Source organism: Chiloscyllium plagiosum, chromosome 11, assembly GCF_004010195.1.
Source record: "Chiloscyllium plagiosum isolate BGI_BamShark_2017 chromosome 11, ASM401019v2, whole genome shotgun sequence".
Classification (NCBI taxonomy): Eukaryota; Metazoa; Chordata; class Chondrichthyes; order Orectolobiformes; family Hemiscylliidae; genus Chiloscyllium; species Chiloscyllium plagiosum.
The window spans coordinates 62,289,023-62,309,097 of record NC_057720.1 but is presented as its reverse complement, the minus strand read 5'-3'; the positions used below and the strand labels follow the sequence as shown (position 1 = coordinate 62,309,097).

The following is a 20,075-nucleotide window of genomic DNA, read 5'->3' as shown; positions in this document are numbered from 1 at the left end:
GCTAACCATTTCATGAAGGCTCTTTCATCCTCTCTACCTTGCCTTGCTTTGTGAGGTGAGCTGAGGTGGCCAAGAGTAGTTGTGAAATCGGGAATAAATACAGAACGATTACAGATGAAGTTTAAATATATAGTAATGAATATTCTGAAGGTTGTAGGAGCAATCAAAGTGCAAAGTTCATCCCTGCTTATACCCCTCAGGCTGAAGCAAATGAGCTCCAGTTCAAAGAAAGTGCCATCGGTCTTGAACTGAACGGGAAACTCGAATTATACGAAAGATTGAAGAATAATGTGATGGACTTCCAAAGTGATGTCAGGAAAATTTTAGACAATGGAGAACTAGAGCAAAGGGTAAGCCCTTCAACACAATTCTGTTAAATGAAAGCGTTTACTCTGAAAGATGTGTGATTATTGCTCACTTTGATACGAGTTCTATGTCACTGTTAAAAAAACAAAGGTTGAGTTGTTCTCTGTGAGATAATATTGTGATAAAACCTGTGCTTTGCTGTATAGCTGGCTTCCCTCACCAGAATTAAAGATATAAAAGCAGTTAATAGTGTGTTCACGTTCATGAGGTAAATTGCAGAAATAATATTCTTGTTGGTCATGAGTTATTGACAATAAAATATTAAAATATTCTATTCAAATAGAAGTAAGCCTTTTGTTAGATTAGCCATGATAAAAAAAATAGAATTAAAGCTCTGTTTGACTACCTAGTTACTTTTGCAAACCCAAGTCATTGGCAGTTTCTCATACCAGCTATATCTTTATTCAATCGAACTTGTTGCATTGGTTATACTGAATGTCCAACTTCTGCACATGCCTGTCGATTACAGAATTGAAATATGGGATATTAAAGGATGTATCTAATAAATTCACACTCATGCTCAAAGCTTTGCTCTTGGAAGCTGAGAGGGGAAATTTGGATACAGTGGGCAGTGGATCATTGATGCAATAATAGATGTAAGATCATAGTGAATACCAAGCCAAAATCTTCAATATACATGTTTTATGTTTTATTCATCCATCCATGTGAGTTTTGCTGCCTTGACCACAGCTTATTGCAGTTTAGAGTCAATCACATTGGAGTCCATTTATCACAAGCATCCAACATTTCTTCTTTCTTATTTTATCCTACATTGATAGAAGGTTTGCAAACCACACCCACTAATGATTTCTTTCCACTGGTATTCCTCACCTCCACCAAAGCAATTGTACATTCTGATCTCCTGAACTAAGGTCATCTTAAGCTATTACACCAATCCTTAACAGTGCTACTCCTCCATATGTAGGCTAGACTAGGTACATATGATTGATTTACTTCCCTAAAAGACATTAGTGAACCAGATGGGCTTTTACAACAATGGTCATCATTAGGCTAGCCTTTTATTCCAGATGTTTATTCAATTCAAATTTCACCATTTACCGGTGGGATTCAAGACCATTTTCCCAGAACATTAGCCTGGAGTTCTGGATTGCTAGTCCATAGTCACTATTGTTACACTACCTTTTATATTTGATATATTCCCTAACATAGCATTCCAGTTCACTTCACCATGCTCAGCTTTCATGCCCACATAGTTGTTTTACATAACTTTTAAATACTAGTCATAGACTCACTTTTGTACCTGTCAAATTGGATGTCGAATTCAGTCAGATCTGTGGTTACTGTTAAGCAGTTTGTAGACCACATCCATTTGTGTCTTTTTTTCCTTACTGGTCCTCATCTTCACCTAGAAACATAGAAAACAGGAGCGCAGGAGGAGGTGACTTGACACTTTGAACCCGTTCTGCCAATCATTATGATTAGGACTGATCATCCAACTCAGTAGCCTGATTCTGCTTTTTCCTCATATTCTTTGATCCTTTTAGCCCCAAGTGCTGTGTACAACTCTGTCTTGAAATTACACAATGTTTTGAACTTGACTGCTTTCTGTAATGGTGATTCCACAGACTTACTACTCTTTGGGTGAAGAAATTTCTCCTCATCTCAGTTGTGAATGGTTTACCCCGTATCCTTAGGCTGTCTGGACTCCACAGCCATTGAGAGTTTCCTTCCTGGACCTGCCCTGTCTAGTCCTGTCAGACCACACAGACCAATTTTATATCCTGAGCTCCTGAACCAAGGCCATCTCTAACTATTGCACCAATACCATCCTTAATTAACCGTGCTATCGCTCCACCATGACCTGGCTTCCTATCCTTCTTCAATTTCATATAATCCTCAATATTCAAGATCTAATCTTGGTCATCATGCAGCCACATCAGACCATATTTATTAGTCTCAATGTGTGCTATCAATTAATTTACTTGATTAAGAATGGTATGCACATTCAGATGCAAAGCCTTTAGTTTTGTCTTTTTGCTATCATTGTAACAACCAGTCTGGTATATTCTTAACTTTATTCTCTTTTTCTCTTTCTGCCAATCTCTGATCTTCATTTCCAAATTGCTCTTCTGTACTTCTGTCTTGACTCTACCCTTTGATCTGTTACATCTACTGAAGCTCGATCCTCTCTCAAGCGTGCAGATAAGTTGAATTTATGGATTATGCTTTTCCCTCTGTTTGTATAAATTTGGCATATTTCTTGTCATTGTAGTCTGCTGACTTGTTATACGCCAGAGCAAATGCTGCTAAATACCTGGCTGAAGATGCTGTTAAAAAGGGCACATCCACATTGGAGCAATTTGACCGTATCTTAGCTAACTTGAGAGGTATGTAACTGGCCTTAGTAATTTTAGAAAAACATTGTGATTGGGTAACGACTGTTTTACGTCAGCATTTAGCCATCATTCCTTGTTTTTCTCTTGTAAGTTATTTCCTAGTTGTCTCAAATTATCAACAACAGATTTGCATCATATTGGATTCCATTCAAAGTATAACTTTGACTATATATACAAGCCTAATATTCGCAATGATATAAACATCATGGTTATTATTGATTAAATTTTTAAAAATACCAAATCTAGGGAGAATGCTGAGTCTTCTTGATAGATCATAAGAAAGTGTCTTAAGCAACAACCATATCCATTTCTAGTAGAGACCAGTTGAAGATTTCATTCCAAAGAAACAGTACAAGGGGCCACCCCATCCCACACACCTTCCCTCCCCCCAAAAATCCCCATAATCATGCCCACTTCACAGATACAGGTGGCACGTTAAACTCCCTGTCACTATCTCTTGGTTAGCTGTCTTGGAGGTTTGAGACTGAGAATAATGAGGATAGAAATCGATACTCCAATTGACCTCAAAGTGTGTAAGGCGAAAATGGGTACTGCAGATGCTGGAGATTAGAGTCAAGATTAGAATGGTGCTGGAAAAGCACAGCAGGTCAGGCAGCATCTGAGGAGTAGGAAAATCAACGTTTCAGGCAGGAGTCATTCCTGATGAAGGGTTTTTGCCCGAAACGTCGATTTTCCTGTTCCTTGGATGCTGCCTGGCCTGCTGTGCTTTTCCAGCACCACTCTAAATTTGACTCAAAGTGTGTAAGACTGTCAGCAGGTACGAAGTGAGACATACCCTCCAAGTGAAAGGAAAAGAGAAAGCTATTGTAATCTGATTGTTTCTGACTCATATCTACTTTAAGTACAATATTTTCCATTTGTAGCATTATGGAAAAAATGGTTTTCTTGGCCCCTATATTCTTCTAATTCTATACTTTCAGTATTTTCACATAACGGGTATTCTGGGCAGTGAAAATGTTTGGTAGGAAGTGGCTTTGAGATTTGGGCTGAAAATACAGCACTGATGGAGCTTTGTTATCTATATAATGTGGGGTCACTTGTTGCTGACACCAGGTGCATGGCTTGGAAAATGTGCCATCCTACAGTGCTAACATCTTAGATCTTTATAATGCACAAAAATAAATCAGTAGTACATAATTTATCAAGAGAGAACAAGATGAGCAGACGAAATATTGTATATTTAATCACAATGGATATCATTGCTTGTGACTCTGTCTTTTTGTTTGAGTAAAATATTAAATTAGATCTGAAGAATGTTGTCATTAAATGTGATGGTGTGAACTATTCCAATCTCATTAGATGTTTGGTTTGATACTGCAGATTTTAACACAAGAGTGATCAGCAATAAAACAGCTGCTGAAAATGCTTTGAACAAAATACCTGATATCATCAAGACCATTGATGGTGCCAATGTGAAAACTAGCCAGGCTGAGAATCAACTGGGAAATGCAGGAACAACTGCCAATGAGGCACAGAGGAAAGCAAGGGAAACAAATGCTATTGCTGCTGATGTTCTGAAGGTATAATTATTTGAAATTCATTTTCAACTCCATTAGCAGCACGCAGTCAAATGTTAGCAACTTTAACCATCAATTTTGGAGCGAATAGGGTGCCTCAAAGATCAGCAAGGCAGCCTTTGTGTGGAGACGATTGAGATGGGGGAGATGCTAAACAAGTATTTTGCATCAATGTTTACTGTGGAGCAGGACATGGAAGATATAGAATGTGGGGAAATAGATTTGACATCTTGAAAAATGTCCATAATACAGAGGAGGAAGTGCTGGATGTCTTGAAATGCATAAAGATGGATAAATCCTCAGGACTTGATCCCTAGAACTCTGTGGAATCTAGGGAAGATATTGCTGGGCCCCTTGCTGAGATATTTGTATCATAAATAGCTACAGGTGAGGCCAGAAGACTGGATGTTGGCTAATGTAGTGCAACTATTTAAGAAAGGTGGTAAGGTTAAGCCAGGGAACTATAAACCGGTGAGCCTGACATTGGTGTTGGGCAAGTTGTTGGAGGGAATCCTGAGGGACAGGATTTACACATATTTGGAAAGACAAGGACTGATTACGGATTGTCAACATGGCTTTGTGTGTGGGAAATCATGTCTCATGAACTTGATTGAGTTTTTTGAAGAAGTAACAAAGAGGACTGATGAGGGCAGAATGGTAGACATGATCTATATGGACTTCAGTAAGGCATTCGACAAGGTTCCCCATGGGAGACTGGTTAACAAGGTTGGATCTCATGGAATATTAGGAGAACTAGCTATTTGGATACAAAACTGCCTCAAAGGTAGAAGACAGAGGGTGATGGTGCAGGGTTGGTTTTCAGACTGGAGGCCTGTGACCAGTGGAGTGCCACAAGGATCGATGCTGGGTCCACTGCTTTTTCATCATTTATATAAATGATTTGGATATGAGCATAGGAGGTACGATTAGTATTTTACAGATGACATCAAAATTAGAGGTGTAGCGGACAGCAAAAATGGTTACCTCAGCGTACAATGGGATCTTGAGCAGGTGGGCCAATGGGTGAAGGAGTTGCAGATGGAGTTTAATTTAGATAAATGTGAGGTGCTGCATTTTGGAAAAGCAAATCAGAGCAGGACTTATACATTTAATGGTAAGGTCCTGAGGAGTGTTGCTGAACAAAGAGACCTTGGAGTGCAGGTTCATAGCTCCTTGAAAGTGGAGTCACAGGTAGATAGAATAGTGAAGAAGACATTTGGTATGCTTGCCTTTATTGGTTAGTGCATTGAATATAGAAGTTGGGAGGTCATGTTGCGGCTGTACAAGACATTGCTTAGGCCACTATTGAAATAATGTATGCAATTGTGGTCTCCTTGCTGCAGAAATGATGTTGTGAAACTTGAAAAGGTTCAGAAAAGATTTACAAGGATGTTGTCAGGGCTGGGGGGCTTGAGCTACATGAACAAGCTGAATAGGCTGGGACTATTTTCTCTGCAGCATCGGAGGCTGAGGGGTGACCTTATAAAGGTTTATAAAATCATGAGAGACATGGATAGGATAAATAGATAAGATCTTTTCCCTGAGGAGGGGTAGTCCAGAACTATAAGGCATAGGTTAGGGTGAGAGAGGAAAGATTTAAAAGGGACCTAAGGGGCAGCTTTTTCATACAGAGGATGGTGTGTGTATGGAATGAGCTGCCAGAGGAAGTGGTGGAGGCTGGTACAATTCCAACATTTAAAAGACACCTGGATGGGTATATGAATTGGAAGGGTTTGGAGGGATATGGGCCAAATGCTTGCAAATGAAACTAGATTTATTTAAGATGTCTGATTGGAATGGACATGTTGGACCAAAGGATCTGTTTCTGTGCTGTATATCTCTATGACACGATGACTTTATATGATCTAGGAATAAGCCAGTGACAAGTGGTGGCATGTATAGCTTGTGTGAACTTCCTCAGTTTTGGCACAAGCTCCCAGACAGTAAGAAGGAGGGCTTTGCAGGGCTGTGTTTATTGATGTTTTTTCCTGTGGCTCGGTCAATACCTGGTCTATTTCCTTCCTTTACAGTTTGTAACAATTTGATACAAATGAGAGGGGGTTTACTGGGCTATTTCAGAGAGCAGTTGAGATTGAATCACAAAGAATGCTGTAGAAACTCAGCATATCTGGCACATCTGTGGAGAGAGAAACAGAATTAACATTTCAAATCCAGTACGACTCTTCTTCAGAATCGAAACATCAGGAATATTTGGTTGCTATAAAAGCCTCTCTGGTTCACTACTGTCCTGAAGCGAATTAAATTTGCCATTCTTGCCTGGTATGACTCCAGACCCAGCAATGTAGTAGGAGATGACCAATCAAGGGCAGTTAGCGAATTTACAACAGATCCTAGGATTCTTTGTCAGGTATGCCGATATCCTATAAAAGAGTGGAAAAAAGATCCAGATTTAATAGCTGAACTTAAATTCCACTGCAGTGGGATCTGAGCCAATATTCTGGACATTTGGATTACAACTTCAGTGAGATTGTCACTACGACAACACCACCTCTGATTCTTCAATTGCTGGAAGGCAAGTTCACTCTGATGAAAAGTGTCCTTATTGGATATTGGGTGGGGACAGCGTCAGGAACGTTTGAAATGTCACTCAGAGTAGTCGATTTGACTGCCATGCTCATCGCCTAGCCTTGTGTAATTTTTTCCCAGCATAAATCACCTCCTTCAGCAGAGAGGATTTTCTTTGAACATCTCCCTTGCAACTGAAAGTAATCTGGCAAAACTCCAGGATGTCAAACCAATCTACAATTTTCATTATTCAACCCTAGCTAGTTGTAATTCATAGATGACAGTTCCAAGGTTAAAGAAGCACAAGAACCATCATGTTCCTTAAAATATGTAGCTATTTCTAACTGCAGCTTATCATTGAATTCTTATTTATTTCCTTAGCATATACTTATTCAGTTGGTATTTTTAGAAAAATGCATAAACAAAGCAATTATGTCTGCTACAAATGCGATCTGAAATAAGGTATTCATTTTCATTCCTTCTGCACTGATATAATTTATCACTACAAAATCTTGTTGAGTGTGTCCTTCTGATTTATATTATCACTTGTTGTAGCCTGTATATTTTTTTGTCTATCTCTAATTTTAATGTTGACAATTAACTTTAGCATGACCATTTGCTCTTGTTCCAATTCTATTAACAGGGAGCTGTGAAATCTTTAGATGATGCAGATATTGCACTAACTGATATTAGCCGACTGGATGGTGAGGTGCAAGATGTGTTTGAGCAGCTGAGACATTTGCAGACAGATGTGGAGAACAAACAGAGATCAGTGCATGGGGATACTGTGATGGCAGAGATGGTGAGATCTTTGTGGTGCAATTTATTCTAATTTACTGAAAGGTTTGCTTTTCATTCTATTCTCAAACTAAAAATATACTTGCTGTGATTTGTCTAATTGTTGGCTTGAGGTTCTGTCATTGGTTGCTGTCTAAGGGAAATACGTAACTCCAGGATAGGACAATACAATATTTACAACTCTGTAAGTCTTTGTATTTTAGCATTGAACTGGGTTGCAAAAGCAATGGGTTTGCTTTGCAGGAAATACAAATATTTGTTCTGAAGTGAAGAAGGCTTGTAAGTTTGTGAAAGCAAAGAATGCACATTGCTGCATCCAGCCTCCTGAAGAGACTAAGTTGTGATAGATAAAACATTTTAAGGTTCTGGAATAGCATTTGTTAGAGCAGAAATATCAAAAATCAAACCCAGAAAGTAAGAATATCTATAAAATAATATAATTCTGTTATTAAAGACCAAGGACAGGGACTCTGTCTGCTTTGTGTTATTTGGTGGCACATGATGATTAGCTTCTTAGAGGTTCTTTAATATGCCATGGTCTATCCTCTGAAGCTGAAGAAGTTTGTTAATGTTCCCTCCTGTGAATTACAGTCATAGGACTAGATTTTGGCAACCAAGGTGAGTAACTCAAGTTGGGAAAAACACCTCTTGGTAAACTATATACAAGTATTGATCTGGGCAGAAGATGGCTTTTAGATGCAGGATAAAATCAGGTCTACTAATCCCAGAAGCCGTGTATTGGTGATCACAGGACAGTCAAATGCTGTGCTGGATCAGTCAGAATATCTTCAGTGTTCTGGTTTTCATTCTAGCCATTTTATGAGATGTTGGAGCCTCTAGCTTCACTCCTTATACAACCTCACCACCCCCCAACCCCCCACCACCACACACACACACCCACCCCCCACAGCAAAGACAACTTTATATAGTCCTTTAAAAAGTTAATCAGTCACGTTGGGGTGGTACAGTGGTTAGCACTGCTGCCTCACAGCGCCAGAGACCCGGGTTCAATTCCCGCCTCAGGCAATTGTCTGTGTGGAGTTTGCATATTCTCCCCATGTCTGCATGGGTTTCCTCCAGGTGCTCCGGTTTCCTCCCACAGTCCAAAAATGTGCAGGTTAGGTGAGTTGGCCATGCTAAATTGCCTGTAGGGTTAGGCGAAGGGGTAAATGTAGGGGAATGGGTATGGTTGGGTTGCTTTTCAGAGGGTTAGTGTTGACTTGTTGAGCCGAAGGGCATATTTCCACACTACAAGTAATCTAATCTAAGTCACGTCAAGGCCCTACATAATGTCCCTAACAAGTTATGTCCAGACACCCTTACACATAATGTAAGACAATAACCAATGAGTTATATGATAGCAATGGCATATGTGGCCTTGCTAGGAGAAAAAAAACACACATTACTCAATTTTCTTTTGAAATAAAAGCTATTATCCTTTATTCTTATTAAAATGTCAATCAGACAGAACTGTTAAAGTAACAATGACAGGAGCCTCAGCCACTTTCCGGATTTTAATTTTGTCCAAAAACATTGAAGCGTTGACAAAACAGATCACAGCAAGGACAACTTTATGTAGTCCTTTATAAAGTCAAACAGTCAAGGTCAACAACTCACATCATGCCTTTGCTCAAACCCTACCCCCTTCCCTGTAGCCTACCAGCCTCTGTCCCCACGATCCGAGCTATGGCCCTTACAGCCCCTATAACTGCTTACTGCTGAGCTATGACAATACATGCTGCCCCCTCATCCACCACCCTTCTTCCTTACACCCTTCATGCATGGTCCAGGCTGAGATTAACTAAATATTATCAGTGTCTTTTGGTGAATTCACTATTTCAAAAGCAAACCATCAAATTTACAAAATGAATTACTGCATTAGCTTCCTTTAAATACTTAATCCCCTATACAAACATTTCAAGTTACATTTCAAAGACTTGACAAGCATTTGAGATTGTCAGTAAAACTGCAAATTGATAGGATAATATTTTGTAAAATCTGTCATGCAGCACTAATCTGAAAATGTCAAGCACCAGGTTTCTGTCAAATGATGAGTGACACACCAATGCCTGTTTTTTCAATCGTGCAGATATTTCTTCAAATATTTGAAGGGCTGTAGCTTTAAGTGCTTTGACAGTTCTTTTGACAGTTCCATTGGTTTAATAGGTTTGTTCTCTTCTGTGAGAATGGCGGGGACCGGATTCAGAGAGGTGGGAGGTAGAGGGGGATTTTCAGAATCGTACTTTTAGCACCGTTTACACCCATGCCGTCAGTGTAACAATGCAAGTTAATTTCTGTTAATGTTTTCTCTGATTTTTGTCACTAAAACTTTCCCACCGCGGAAGCATAGAAACTGAAACATAGAAAATAGGAGCAGGAGAAGGCCATTTGGCCCTTCAATCCAGCTTTACGCATCCAATTCAATGGCTGGATCCTGTTCCCCCCCCCCCCCCCCCAACATATCCTTGAATCCTGTTAGCCCCAAGTGCTATTTCTAACTCCTTCTCGAAATCATTGAATGCTTTGGCCTCAACTGCTTTCTGTCGTAGTGAATTCCACAGGCCCACCATTTTGTGGGCAAAGTAATTTCTCCTTGTCTCAGTCCTGAACCATTTATCCCATATCCTTAGACTGTGACCCTTTGTTTGGACTTCCCTGCCATCAGAAGCATCCATCCTGCATCTAACCTGTCTAGTCCTGTACAATTTTGTAGGTTGCTAAGAGATTGCCCCCTCTTCCTTCTGAACTCTTGCGAATATAATCCTAAGCAATTCAATTTCTCCTCATATTTCAGTCCTGCCATACCAGGAGTCAGTCTAGTAAACCTTTGCTGCACTCCCTCTATAGCAAGAGCATCCTTACCCAGATAAGGAGATGAAAACTGCACATAATATTCCTGGTGTGTCTTACCAACACCTTGTATCACCACAGCAAGATACCCGTGCTCCTATTCTTGAATTCTTTCATTATAAGGCCAACATAACCATTTGCCTTCTTGACTGCTTGCTGCACCTGCATGCTTACCTTCAACTTGTGCACGAGGACTCCCAGGTCTCATTGTACCCTCCTGTCTCTCAATTTATAGCCATTCAAATAATCATCTGCCTTCCTGTTTTTTCTACCAAATCAGATAATCTCACATTTACCCATATTTTACTTAATCCGCAATGCATTTTTCCATTCACTCAGCCTGTCCACATTACACTGAAGCATCTCTACTCCTGTTCACAACTCATCCCTTTGCCCAACTTTGTACCATCTGCAAACTGGCGGTATTATATTTAATTCCTTCATCTAAATCATTAGTATATTTTGTGACCAGCTGAAGACCCCACTAGTCACCGCCTGCCACTGTTTACTCTGACTCTTTGTTTCCAGTCTGCCAATCAGTTTTCTATCCATCTCAATAAACTACTTCCAATCCCATGTACATTAATCTCTTATCTGAAACTTTGTTAGAAGTCTTCTGTAAGTCTAAACCATTTCTTGCCTTTATCAACTTCACTAGTTACATCCTCAAAGTATTCCAGTAGATTTGTGAAGCATTATTTCCCTTTTGTAAATCCATGCTGACTTTGGCTGATTCTGCCACTGTTTTCTAAGTGGTCAGCTATTAATCCTTTTATATTGAACTCAAACATTTTCCCTACTTCTGACATCAGTCTGGATTATCTTAGAGTGACCTAATATGTTTTTTGAACAAGGGTTTTACATTTGCTGCTTTCCAAACCTCTGGTACCTCCTTACTATCTCGGGAAGATTGTAAAATTATGGCAAACCCTCCATTAACTTCATTCCCTCTTTGCAACTAGCAAACTGGGATGAGATATATCTGGACCAGATGGCTTACTCATGACATCTGCCTATCAATTTTACCAGCATCTCCCCCCGCCCCCTCTCCCCATCCACTGCCTCTATTATTGTTTTATCAGCATCCTCCTCTTTAATAAACACTAATACAAAGTATTAATTAAAACATTTTGGCCTTCCTTCTGTTTTCTTATCTCTTGGCATCACAGACTAACATCTCTATTCCACCACCATCTTTCAAAATCTGAATGTGGCTAACAATGTGAAAATGACCAGATGGTCTGTGTTGTGATGTTGATTGAGGTATAGATATTAGCTAGGACACTGGGATAACTCAGTAGATGTGAAGCTGGAAGAGTACAGCAGGTCTGACAGTATCTGAGGAGCAGGAAAGTCAATGTTTCAGCCCGAAACCCTTCGTCAGGACTGGAGGAAAACTTCAAGGTGGCCATTCTTAGAAGAGTGTTGGTTTTCAGTGACTAGGAGACAGTAAGGGCTGAGATGTTGGAAGCCAAAGTCAGTAGATGTGAGCTGGAAAAGGACAGCCGGTCAGACAGCACCAAGGAGCAGGAAAGTCAATGTTTTGGGCGGAAACCCTTTGTCAGGGCTTTCCTGCTCCTCGGCTGCTGTCTGACTGGCTGTCCTTTTCCAGCTCACATCTACTGACTCTGGCTTCCAGCATCTGTAGTCCTTACTGTCTCTTAGTCACTGGGATAACTCCCCTGCTTGTCTGTGAAATAGTGCCATGGGGTCTTTTACATCTACCTGAGCAGTTTAATGTACCAATAAAACGACAGCACCTCTGCATTTCCCTCAGTTCAACTCTGGAATATCAGCTTTATTTTTATGCAATCAATTGGAACCTCTTTAATTCCCCCATCTTTCCCTTTCAATAGAATGAAGATGAAGGTTTTTATGGGAGGGTTATTCTGTTACTAATGGCATTCCCTGTTATTTCAATGTTCACATATGACGCTAAGCAGTAAACATTGACAGGATGTTTAACAATGGATGGTGAAGTCTGCTCTGTCTTTGCTCTTCTGGGTTTTTATTTGGAGTGAGTACCAGATATTGGTTAAGAACAGGAGCCAAAGTTTAGCTTTCTTTCCTTAAACCACATTGTGCTAACATCATACTCATTCTTCCCATGGAACAAAGTAGGCCGTTTGACCAAATGAGGAACTGTTTTACTCTGTACCTGTTATCACAAGGCTCACGGTGCTTATTCTTCCATTTACTATTCCAGATCACAGACAATGTAAATGATGCGACCATGAATGTAGCAGGTACACAGAATTCCATTAAAGGAACAATGGATTTGATCAGCAACCTACTGATTTCTATGGGTGAGTATGACAAATTTCAGAATTGAACAAGAGTCTGTAACGATAATGCAAACTCAGCATACATTAAATACTTGGAAACAAAAAGATTAATCAAAAGCTTTCTGAAAAATTCATGACTTTTTAAAATCCTTGAACCTCTGCCATTACTGGCATTAGTGAGGGGACAGACAAAGACTCTAAAGACCTCTGTAGAACCTGTTCCATCAGATCCAAGTTTAATTCTGGGACTTTTGGGAGCATTTGGGATAGGTATTGGATCGAGTCAGGTATCGTGTATCAGGGTCATCGGAGTGCCAAGGTAGCTATTTAAAAGGCTCATTGGGACTTCATTCTCATTGTTTTCTTATATTTTAAACTCTCTAGTCCTCATCGTTAACCTTCCCATTTAATCCATGTGTCAGCTCCATGTCAATACATGCCACTACCTGCCTCCTATTGGTCTCTCATATTCTAACTGGTAATGCATGCCTCCACCAATGGCCCCTATAACTTTCATGCCAACTCTTTCATTCCCTTTCTGTACATTCTGTGCAGAACTAATTAACCTTTCGAAAACTGCAGACAGTATAACCTGCTAAAAGCGGTGTGCTTTTCCAGCACCACACTTTTCAAATCTGATAAAAATGCCAAATAATTAGACCTTAAAGTATGAAAAGCAGAAGCTATTAGCCCCATTATGCATGTTTGGCTGAGAGACCAGGATCCCATAAACATTTTAACTTGTTTTACACAGTCGAAAGAAAATGAATCATTCCCTGATTAAAACTCTATGGCTTTATAATAAGCTTTTTCTTCAGTGAACTGTTTATTTTCATAAGATAGAGATTTCAGGTGCTATAGCTTCTGACATTGATACTTTAAGGGTCTGATGGATTGACACTTGGTTGTAGCAAAAGCAAATTTTTAAAAGAAATGTAAGAATAAAAATTTCTTCAGTTCAACTCATAACATTTTTACTCTAGGATTGATTGGTCCAATTATAGAGGGTGTAACTGGGGAATGGACATGCAAGTGCCATGAATTGCCATGGAGGCTATGAGGGGCCTTTAGGGTGGGTGCAGGCATGAGTTGGCATGGAAGGTAACAGATAGGGTCTTTTCACCTTGTCTTGTAAATGCTCCAATATCTAGACTTTGTTTCCTGAAACTGTGATTCAAGAGTTATTTATAAATTTGCCCAACTCCAGGACAACTTCAGAGGATTAGGGTATATGATGGCCATGTTGTAATTACAGGGTGCAACCTTATTATTTGGACTGTAATCCTGCCCCATTGAAAGTTACATGTGCCAGGAATGGGGATGCAAATTCAGAATTGGGCCCAGGGTGTCTTTTTAAAGTTCCAATCTGTCGCCCCAAACCCAGCAGTGAGAAGCATGGTAGTTCAAGTCCAACTCTCTATGTGTTTGTTTTTGTTTTTAAAAAGGCTGATTTTAAATGGATTGACAGAGGGTAGATAGTAACCCACTAATATTTAACTAATATAGAAAATGAACTAAACTGAAATGAAGCACTGCACGTAAAGAGTATACAGCATGATTTACTAACTGAAAGAATAGAGCATGATTCACTAACTGATGCAATCTCCATATAATTTAACACATTGCACAATAACAGATTCTTGTCCTGTTAGAAACTTGAACCCGAGTTTTAGTTCCATCTAGGGCAGGATTAATTACATGCCTGTGCCCTTATGTCTGCTGGATACATTCCAATGCACAGGCTGTTCCAGGTCTTTGACGCTATTCCAAGACCATGACATTGCCCATTAATAGCTTCATGTTGAACCTCTCACTGGCTTTTTTTTTGTGCATCCAAGTGGAAAAGTGTTCAGCATCAGCTTTGAATCGGCTTGGGAATTCTGGCATTTTGCTGCACTGTGCCATTAAAGTGCAGTATTCACCACACTGCTCTGTTATTTCAACACAAACAATGCAGATTTGAGGCGGAGGCACACAGCAATGTATTGATTAGTTTGAATGCTGGTTTTGCTAACCTATACGAAACAAAGCTGTCATGGATCTTGTACAGTGCCAACACAAGATGACATCCTCAAAGTTTCAGAATGTATATTTCAACATCTCAGAATGCACCAGTATCTTGATCAGATCTGCCAATGGGCCAAACAGTGGCAGATGGAGTTTAATTGCATGGTGTTGCACTTTGGAAAAGCAAATTAGAGCAGGACTTATGCACTTAAGGTTCTAGGGAGTGTTGCTGAACAAAGAGACCTTGGAGTGCAGGTTAATAGTTCCTTGAAAGTATTCAATTAGATTACTTCCAGTGTGAAGACAAGCCCTTTGGCCCAACAAGTCCACACCGACCTGCCGAAGCGCAACCCAGCCATACCCCTACATTTACCCCTTCACCTAACACTACGGGCAATTTAGCATGGCCAATTCACCTGACCTGCACATCTTTGGACTGTGGGAGGAAACCCACGCAGACATGGGGAGAATGTACAAACTCCACACAGTCAGTCACCTGAGGTGGGAATTGAACCTGGGTCTCTGGCGCTGTGAGGCAGTAGTGCTAACCACTGTGCCACTGTGTTGCCCAAGTAGAGTCACAGGTAGATAGGATAGTGAAAAAGGCTTTCAGTGTGTTTGCCTTTATTGGTCAGAGTATTGAATGTAGGAATTGGGTGGTCATGTTGCAGCTGTACAGGACATTGATTAAGCCACTTTTGGAATATCGCATGCAGTTCTGGTCTCCCTGCTATAGGAAGGATGTTGTGAAACTTGAAAGGGTTCAGAAAAGATTTACAAGGATGTTGCCAGGGTTGGAGGATTTGAGCTACAGGGAGAGACTAAATAGGCTGGCGCTATTTTCCCTGGATTATCAGAGGTTGAGGGGTGACCTTATGGAGGTTTATAAAATCATGAGGGGCATGGATAGGGTAAGTAGACGGGTCTTTTCTCCAGGGTGGGGCAGTCCAAACTAGAGGGCATCGGTTTAAGGTGAGTGGGGAAAGATTAAAAGGGTCCTAAGGAGCAATGTTTTCACACAGAGGGTAGTGCGTGCATGGACTGAGCTGCCAGAGGAAGTCATGGAGGTTAGTACAATTGCAACATTTAAAAGGCATCGGGATAGGTATATGAATAAGAAGGGTTTACAGGGATATGGGCCAAGTGCTGGCAAATGTTACTAGATTAGGTTAGGATATCTAGTTGGGACAGACGAATTGGAACAAAGGATTTGTTTCCATGCTGTACATCTCTACGACCCTATGTCTCTATTTTAGAGTGTGCAAAACCAGCCTGTGAAATCTTGACTTGATAATCTTTATTATTATTGCTTAAGCATCCGTACCTTCCGTACCTTCACAGATATCTTTCTATCTCATAACTGTTCTTTCATCTTATAGACTATTATGGTCATGAAAGCACTGTTTAAATCAATGCTCTCTCTTTTACAGGTAACTCAGCTGAGATTGATGCCACCAACTTACAACGTATAGAAGCTTCTCTACAAATCTCTAAAGACCAATTGACAAATGAGCTTCAATTGAAGCAACAAGAATTGCAGGAAGCTTCCAGAGAACAAAGAGAAGCATTAGCAGCTTATGATCAAGATATTGAGGACATTCGTGGAGCTATTAAAAACCTAGAAAACATTAGAGACACTTTACCTCTTGGATGCTTCAATACTGCAGCCAATGAAAGGCCCTAAGTGCTTGACCTCTTCTGACAGAAGTTGTACTGCTAAAATTAATTGCGAAAAGTTTCTGTTTTAAGAAAATCCTCAGCAAAAGACATTCTATGCAACACTTTACCAGCATCAGACAGACAGATAAGACATGAATACATTAACAGCCTTTGCAATAATAATTACTTTTAAGTTGATACTTGATTGAATTAGATGCCAATTTCACCATGTCCTTTCCATTACTTATTCTATGTCGCATGTGTTGCACTATTGCTATGGTGCTATATTCAACTATTCCCACTCATGTCTAACCAGGTTGCTGTAAAAAGAAAATAATTTATTTTTCAGAGGTAGTCAACTATAAGAAACCGGACCAGATATTTATGATCAATTTTTCATATATACAAAATCCTGCAGCATTGCAAGTTATAGTTTACTGCTGCTGGGTCTGTGATATATGAAGGCAATACAAAACAGTATTGCTTGTTTCAGTGCCATACCTGTGCATTTATTCTGACACTATCATTAATATTTGAAATCCACCTCTTACAACAGTAGCTGAAAGCCAATATGTCTCGTGAAATACAGTCTGGATCCTTTGGCGGCCTATGGATTATTTGTACAGATAATTGGCTGCTCCAATGGCTGCTGTTATCGTGCTGTCTGTGTGAATTGTAAGAGTGGCCAGTACTAAAAACCGATTTAACAAGGACAACCAAAATAACTCCTAGAAATCTACTGTACTTGTATTGGATGTTGACTGGACTAGTTGGGATGCAGTGAGAAGGAGGAAGGAGGGAGGAAGAGAAATCAGCCAAGTTTCCTTTCCTGATTGCGACCTATTTCCAGAGTTGTTTTATTCTTTATAAAATGTAGATGCTGCTGTCAAAGCCAACATTTGTTGTCCAATACCATTGCCCCTGTGGCTGACTGACTCTATTGATGTTCCCCCTCGACACTAATGCGTGAAAAGTAGCCACCCTTAGTGAATTATGGGAAACCTACTGGTTCCTGGGGAGTTGCTGCCAAATGAATTTCAGAAAAAAAGCAACATTGGAGTCAGGTGGAGAAAATGCAAGAAATGAAAATTGGTGAAAACTGTGCCCCACATAGGCTGTACTTATTTAGGTTTCACTGTTTAAACCTCATGTAGACTGACTGCTTTAGTCTTTACCCAAAATGTTGGTTTTTATTAAATTTGCAAAATCAACCAAAAACTAACCAATCATTGAAATGCAGCATTTTAGGCACATGACTCTCAGCTGGTTTATCTCCTAAAGCATATTTCTGAGATTTTAAACCTCCAGCCCCAAAGATAGATTTGGTGGCATGTTTGCTTCTGCATTTCATTCGCTGCTCCAAGTGTTGCCCTTTTCTTTTTCTTCTTCCTCTGAAGGCAGAGAAACAACCAGTTTGGCCTCCTGCAGACTGTATGGGATTGCATGCTGCTGCAACATGAACTCCAACCTAAGTGTAGAGACAAATGAGGTTATATGGAAGGGGGACAAAATAGGAGTTAATGGCTTGATTCAATACTGAGATGAAACATAAATTATGGGAATGGAAATTCAGCCTGACACTAACCAAAGGTTGGTCTTTCATCTATAACTCATGCAGGTTTTACATTCTAGATATTTAGACAGACTAGAAAGTGACTGAATATATGGATGTGGTAACGCATGTTTTAAATCGGGACAATTGTTTGAGAATGTATCTTTCTATCTATCTATCTATCTATCTATCTATCTATCTATCTATCTATCTATCTAATCTTTAATATATATAGAAGCAAATAGACTGACTTGTATTTTGACTATTTTGACCACTGTGTGCATGCTTTGTTAGAAATTTTAGGTCAATGCTGGTTAAAGATTAATGCAGAAGTGTTCTGACACACTTTACCCACTGAACTCAATTAGAACAGAGGAATTATGAGATGGAAAATGGCCGATTACATTTAGTTTGCCGTCTAGTGTCATAATTTAATGATAGTAGAGTTAATGATTAATTAAAGAATTCAATCTCTTGCTATGTATAGTAAAGCCAGAAATAACTAGGGAGACTCTGTGATGGATGATTAAGAGTTAAAAATCCAAAATTGCCGTCCATCTGCACAAATTGCAAATGAAACTCATTACATTTATAGAGGAGTTTAGTTTTTCATGTGGGCCAAATTCTGAGAGACAACACATTCTCCTCATGTCACCACACAGCTAACATTACATTTTGTCCAGCCCATCTGCCAGATGTTCATAGCCAGAGCTATGTCTTGTTTGCTGATGATATCCCTCTTGTCATCCTTTCTACTTAAATCTTTACTACTGAAATTATTACAAATCTTCAATAGCAAGGAAACATAAGGAGCTGATTAGAGAGATTAGATTAGATTAGCTAAGTGTTGAAACAGGCCATTTGGACCAACAAGTCCACACTGACCCTCTGAAGAGCAATGTATTATATGTTAGCAAAATTGTAGATGCTTTCACAACATGTTACTATCCATACTGATGAGAGTTATTCCTCTCTTAGCAATATTTAGTCATTTAGCATCCACCTGCTTGTCTTCTAGTGCCATAGTTTGGAAAGGCAACACAATTTCTAGTATATGTATGTAAACATTTGCAGGGGCATAGGAATGAGTAGAGGGTTGGGACTAATTGGACTGTTCTTTTTAAGAGCTATCATAGATACAATGGGTCAAATGACCTTCTTTGGTGCTGAATGCTTATGTTCTTTTGGAGCTAGAATATTAGTCAATAGTCAAGTGGGAGCAGGGGGGAACTGGATTGAGATTAGGAAACCTGGAAGAATATTTCCATTCGTGCCCTATTAAATATATTTTCTCTGTTCTAAACCAATTGAGGGGTTATGTAGCTAACAACAGATTGGCCTTTACCAAATCTGTAACCAGGGAATATAAAGGAGGAAATGTGGGGTCAGAGGCCAGGATTTAGTTGCGTGGGGATTAGAGGTGTGTATGAGATCAGGAATTGGGGTGGCATAACGTGGGTAATTGAAAGTATCATTGACAAGGCTGGAGGCTTTAGGGCGATCAGAAGGGCTGTACGGAGAGGCCAATCTTGTGGATTTAGCAATGTCAATAGTCTGGTAGATTATAAGTATAAAAGATGTGAATCTCAGGTCAGACATTGCATTTTAGATGTGAGGCCTTGTTCAGAGTCTGTCTATGTCCTAACCTGGAGCCAGACTGGTTTTATTTCCAAAGTAGGAATTTATAAAATGCTACATTGAGCAACTGTCTACAGGTTGTGTACTTTTTGAACAAAATAGAATGTATCTGCAATACAAATTTGCAAATGCAAATTCACCCCATAGACTTCTATGTATATGTGTGTGTGAGGGGGAGAGAGAGAGTGTGTGTGTTCGTGTGTGTGTGAGGAAGAGAGAGAGAGAGAGAGTACATGAGAGAGAAGTGAACTAGTTGGAGGAGGTTTAGAGTTAGGATTCAGATTTTGAACACTTTAACCTTTTAACCAACCCAAATTCTCCATTCTTTTAATTAAAATTAATCTCATTGTCTTTATGTTAATTCAGCAAAGATTGGATTCACCACAATACAAAGTGTAATTTTTTGGCCACTTCCTGTGATCTGAGCTTGTATCAATAAAGACTGTGCTAATTCTTGTAATTTTAAAATTCAATAACTGATGTCATAAATGAATAACTC

General features: G+C 39.7%; 1 protein-coding gene across 1 annotated transcript in view; it reads left to right on the top strand.

Annotated features, from left to right (window-relative positions):
- Positions 1-19,733, top strand: part of LOC122554461 (laminin subunit gamma-1-like) — a 70,561-nt gene extending 50,828 nt beyond the window's left edge. Inside the window, exons 18-23 of the mRNA XM_043699528.1 lie at positions 201-350; positions 2,600-2,714; positions 4,065-4,264; positions 7,431-7,589; positions 12,642-12,741; positions 16,158-19,733. Coding sequence (XP_043555463.1) covers positions 201-350; positions 2,600-2,714; positions 4,065-4,264; positions 7,431-7,589; positions 12,642-12,741; positions 16,158-16,411 — 978 coding nt within the window. The 3' untranslated portion in view covers positions 16,412-19,733. The remainder of the gene's footprint in view (positions 1-200; positions 351-2,599; positions 2,715-4,064; positions 4,265-7,430; positions 7,590-12,641; positions 12,742-16,157) is intronic.
- The last annotated feature ends 342 nt before the right edge of the window (positions 19,734-20,075 follow it).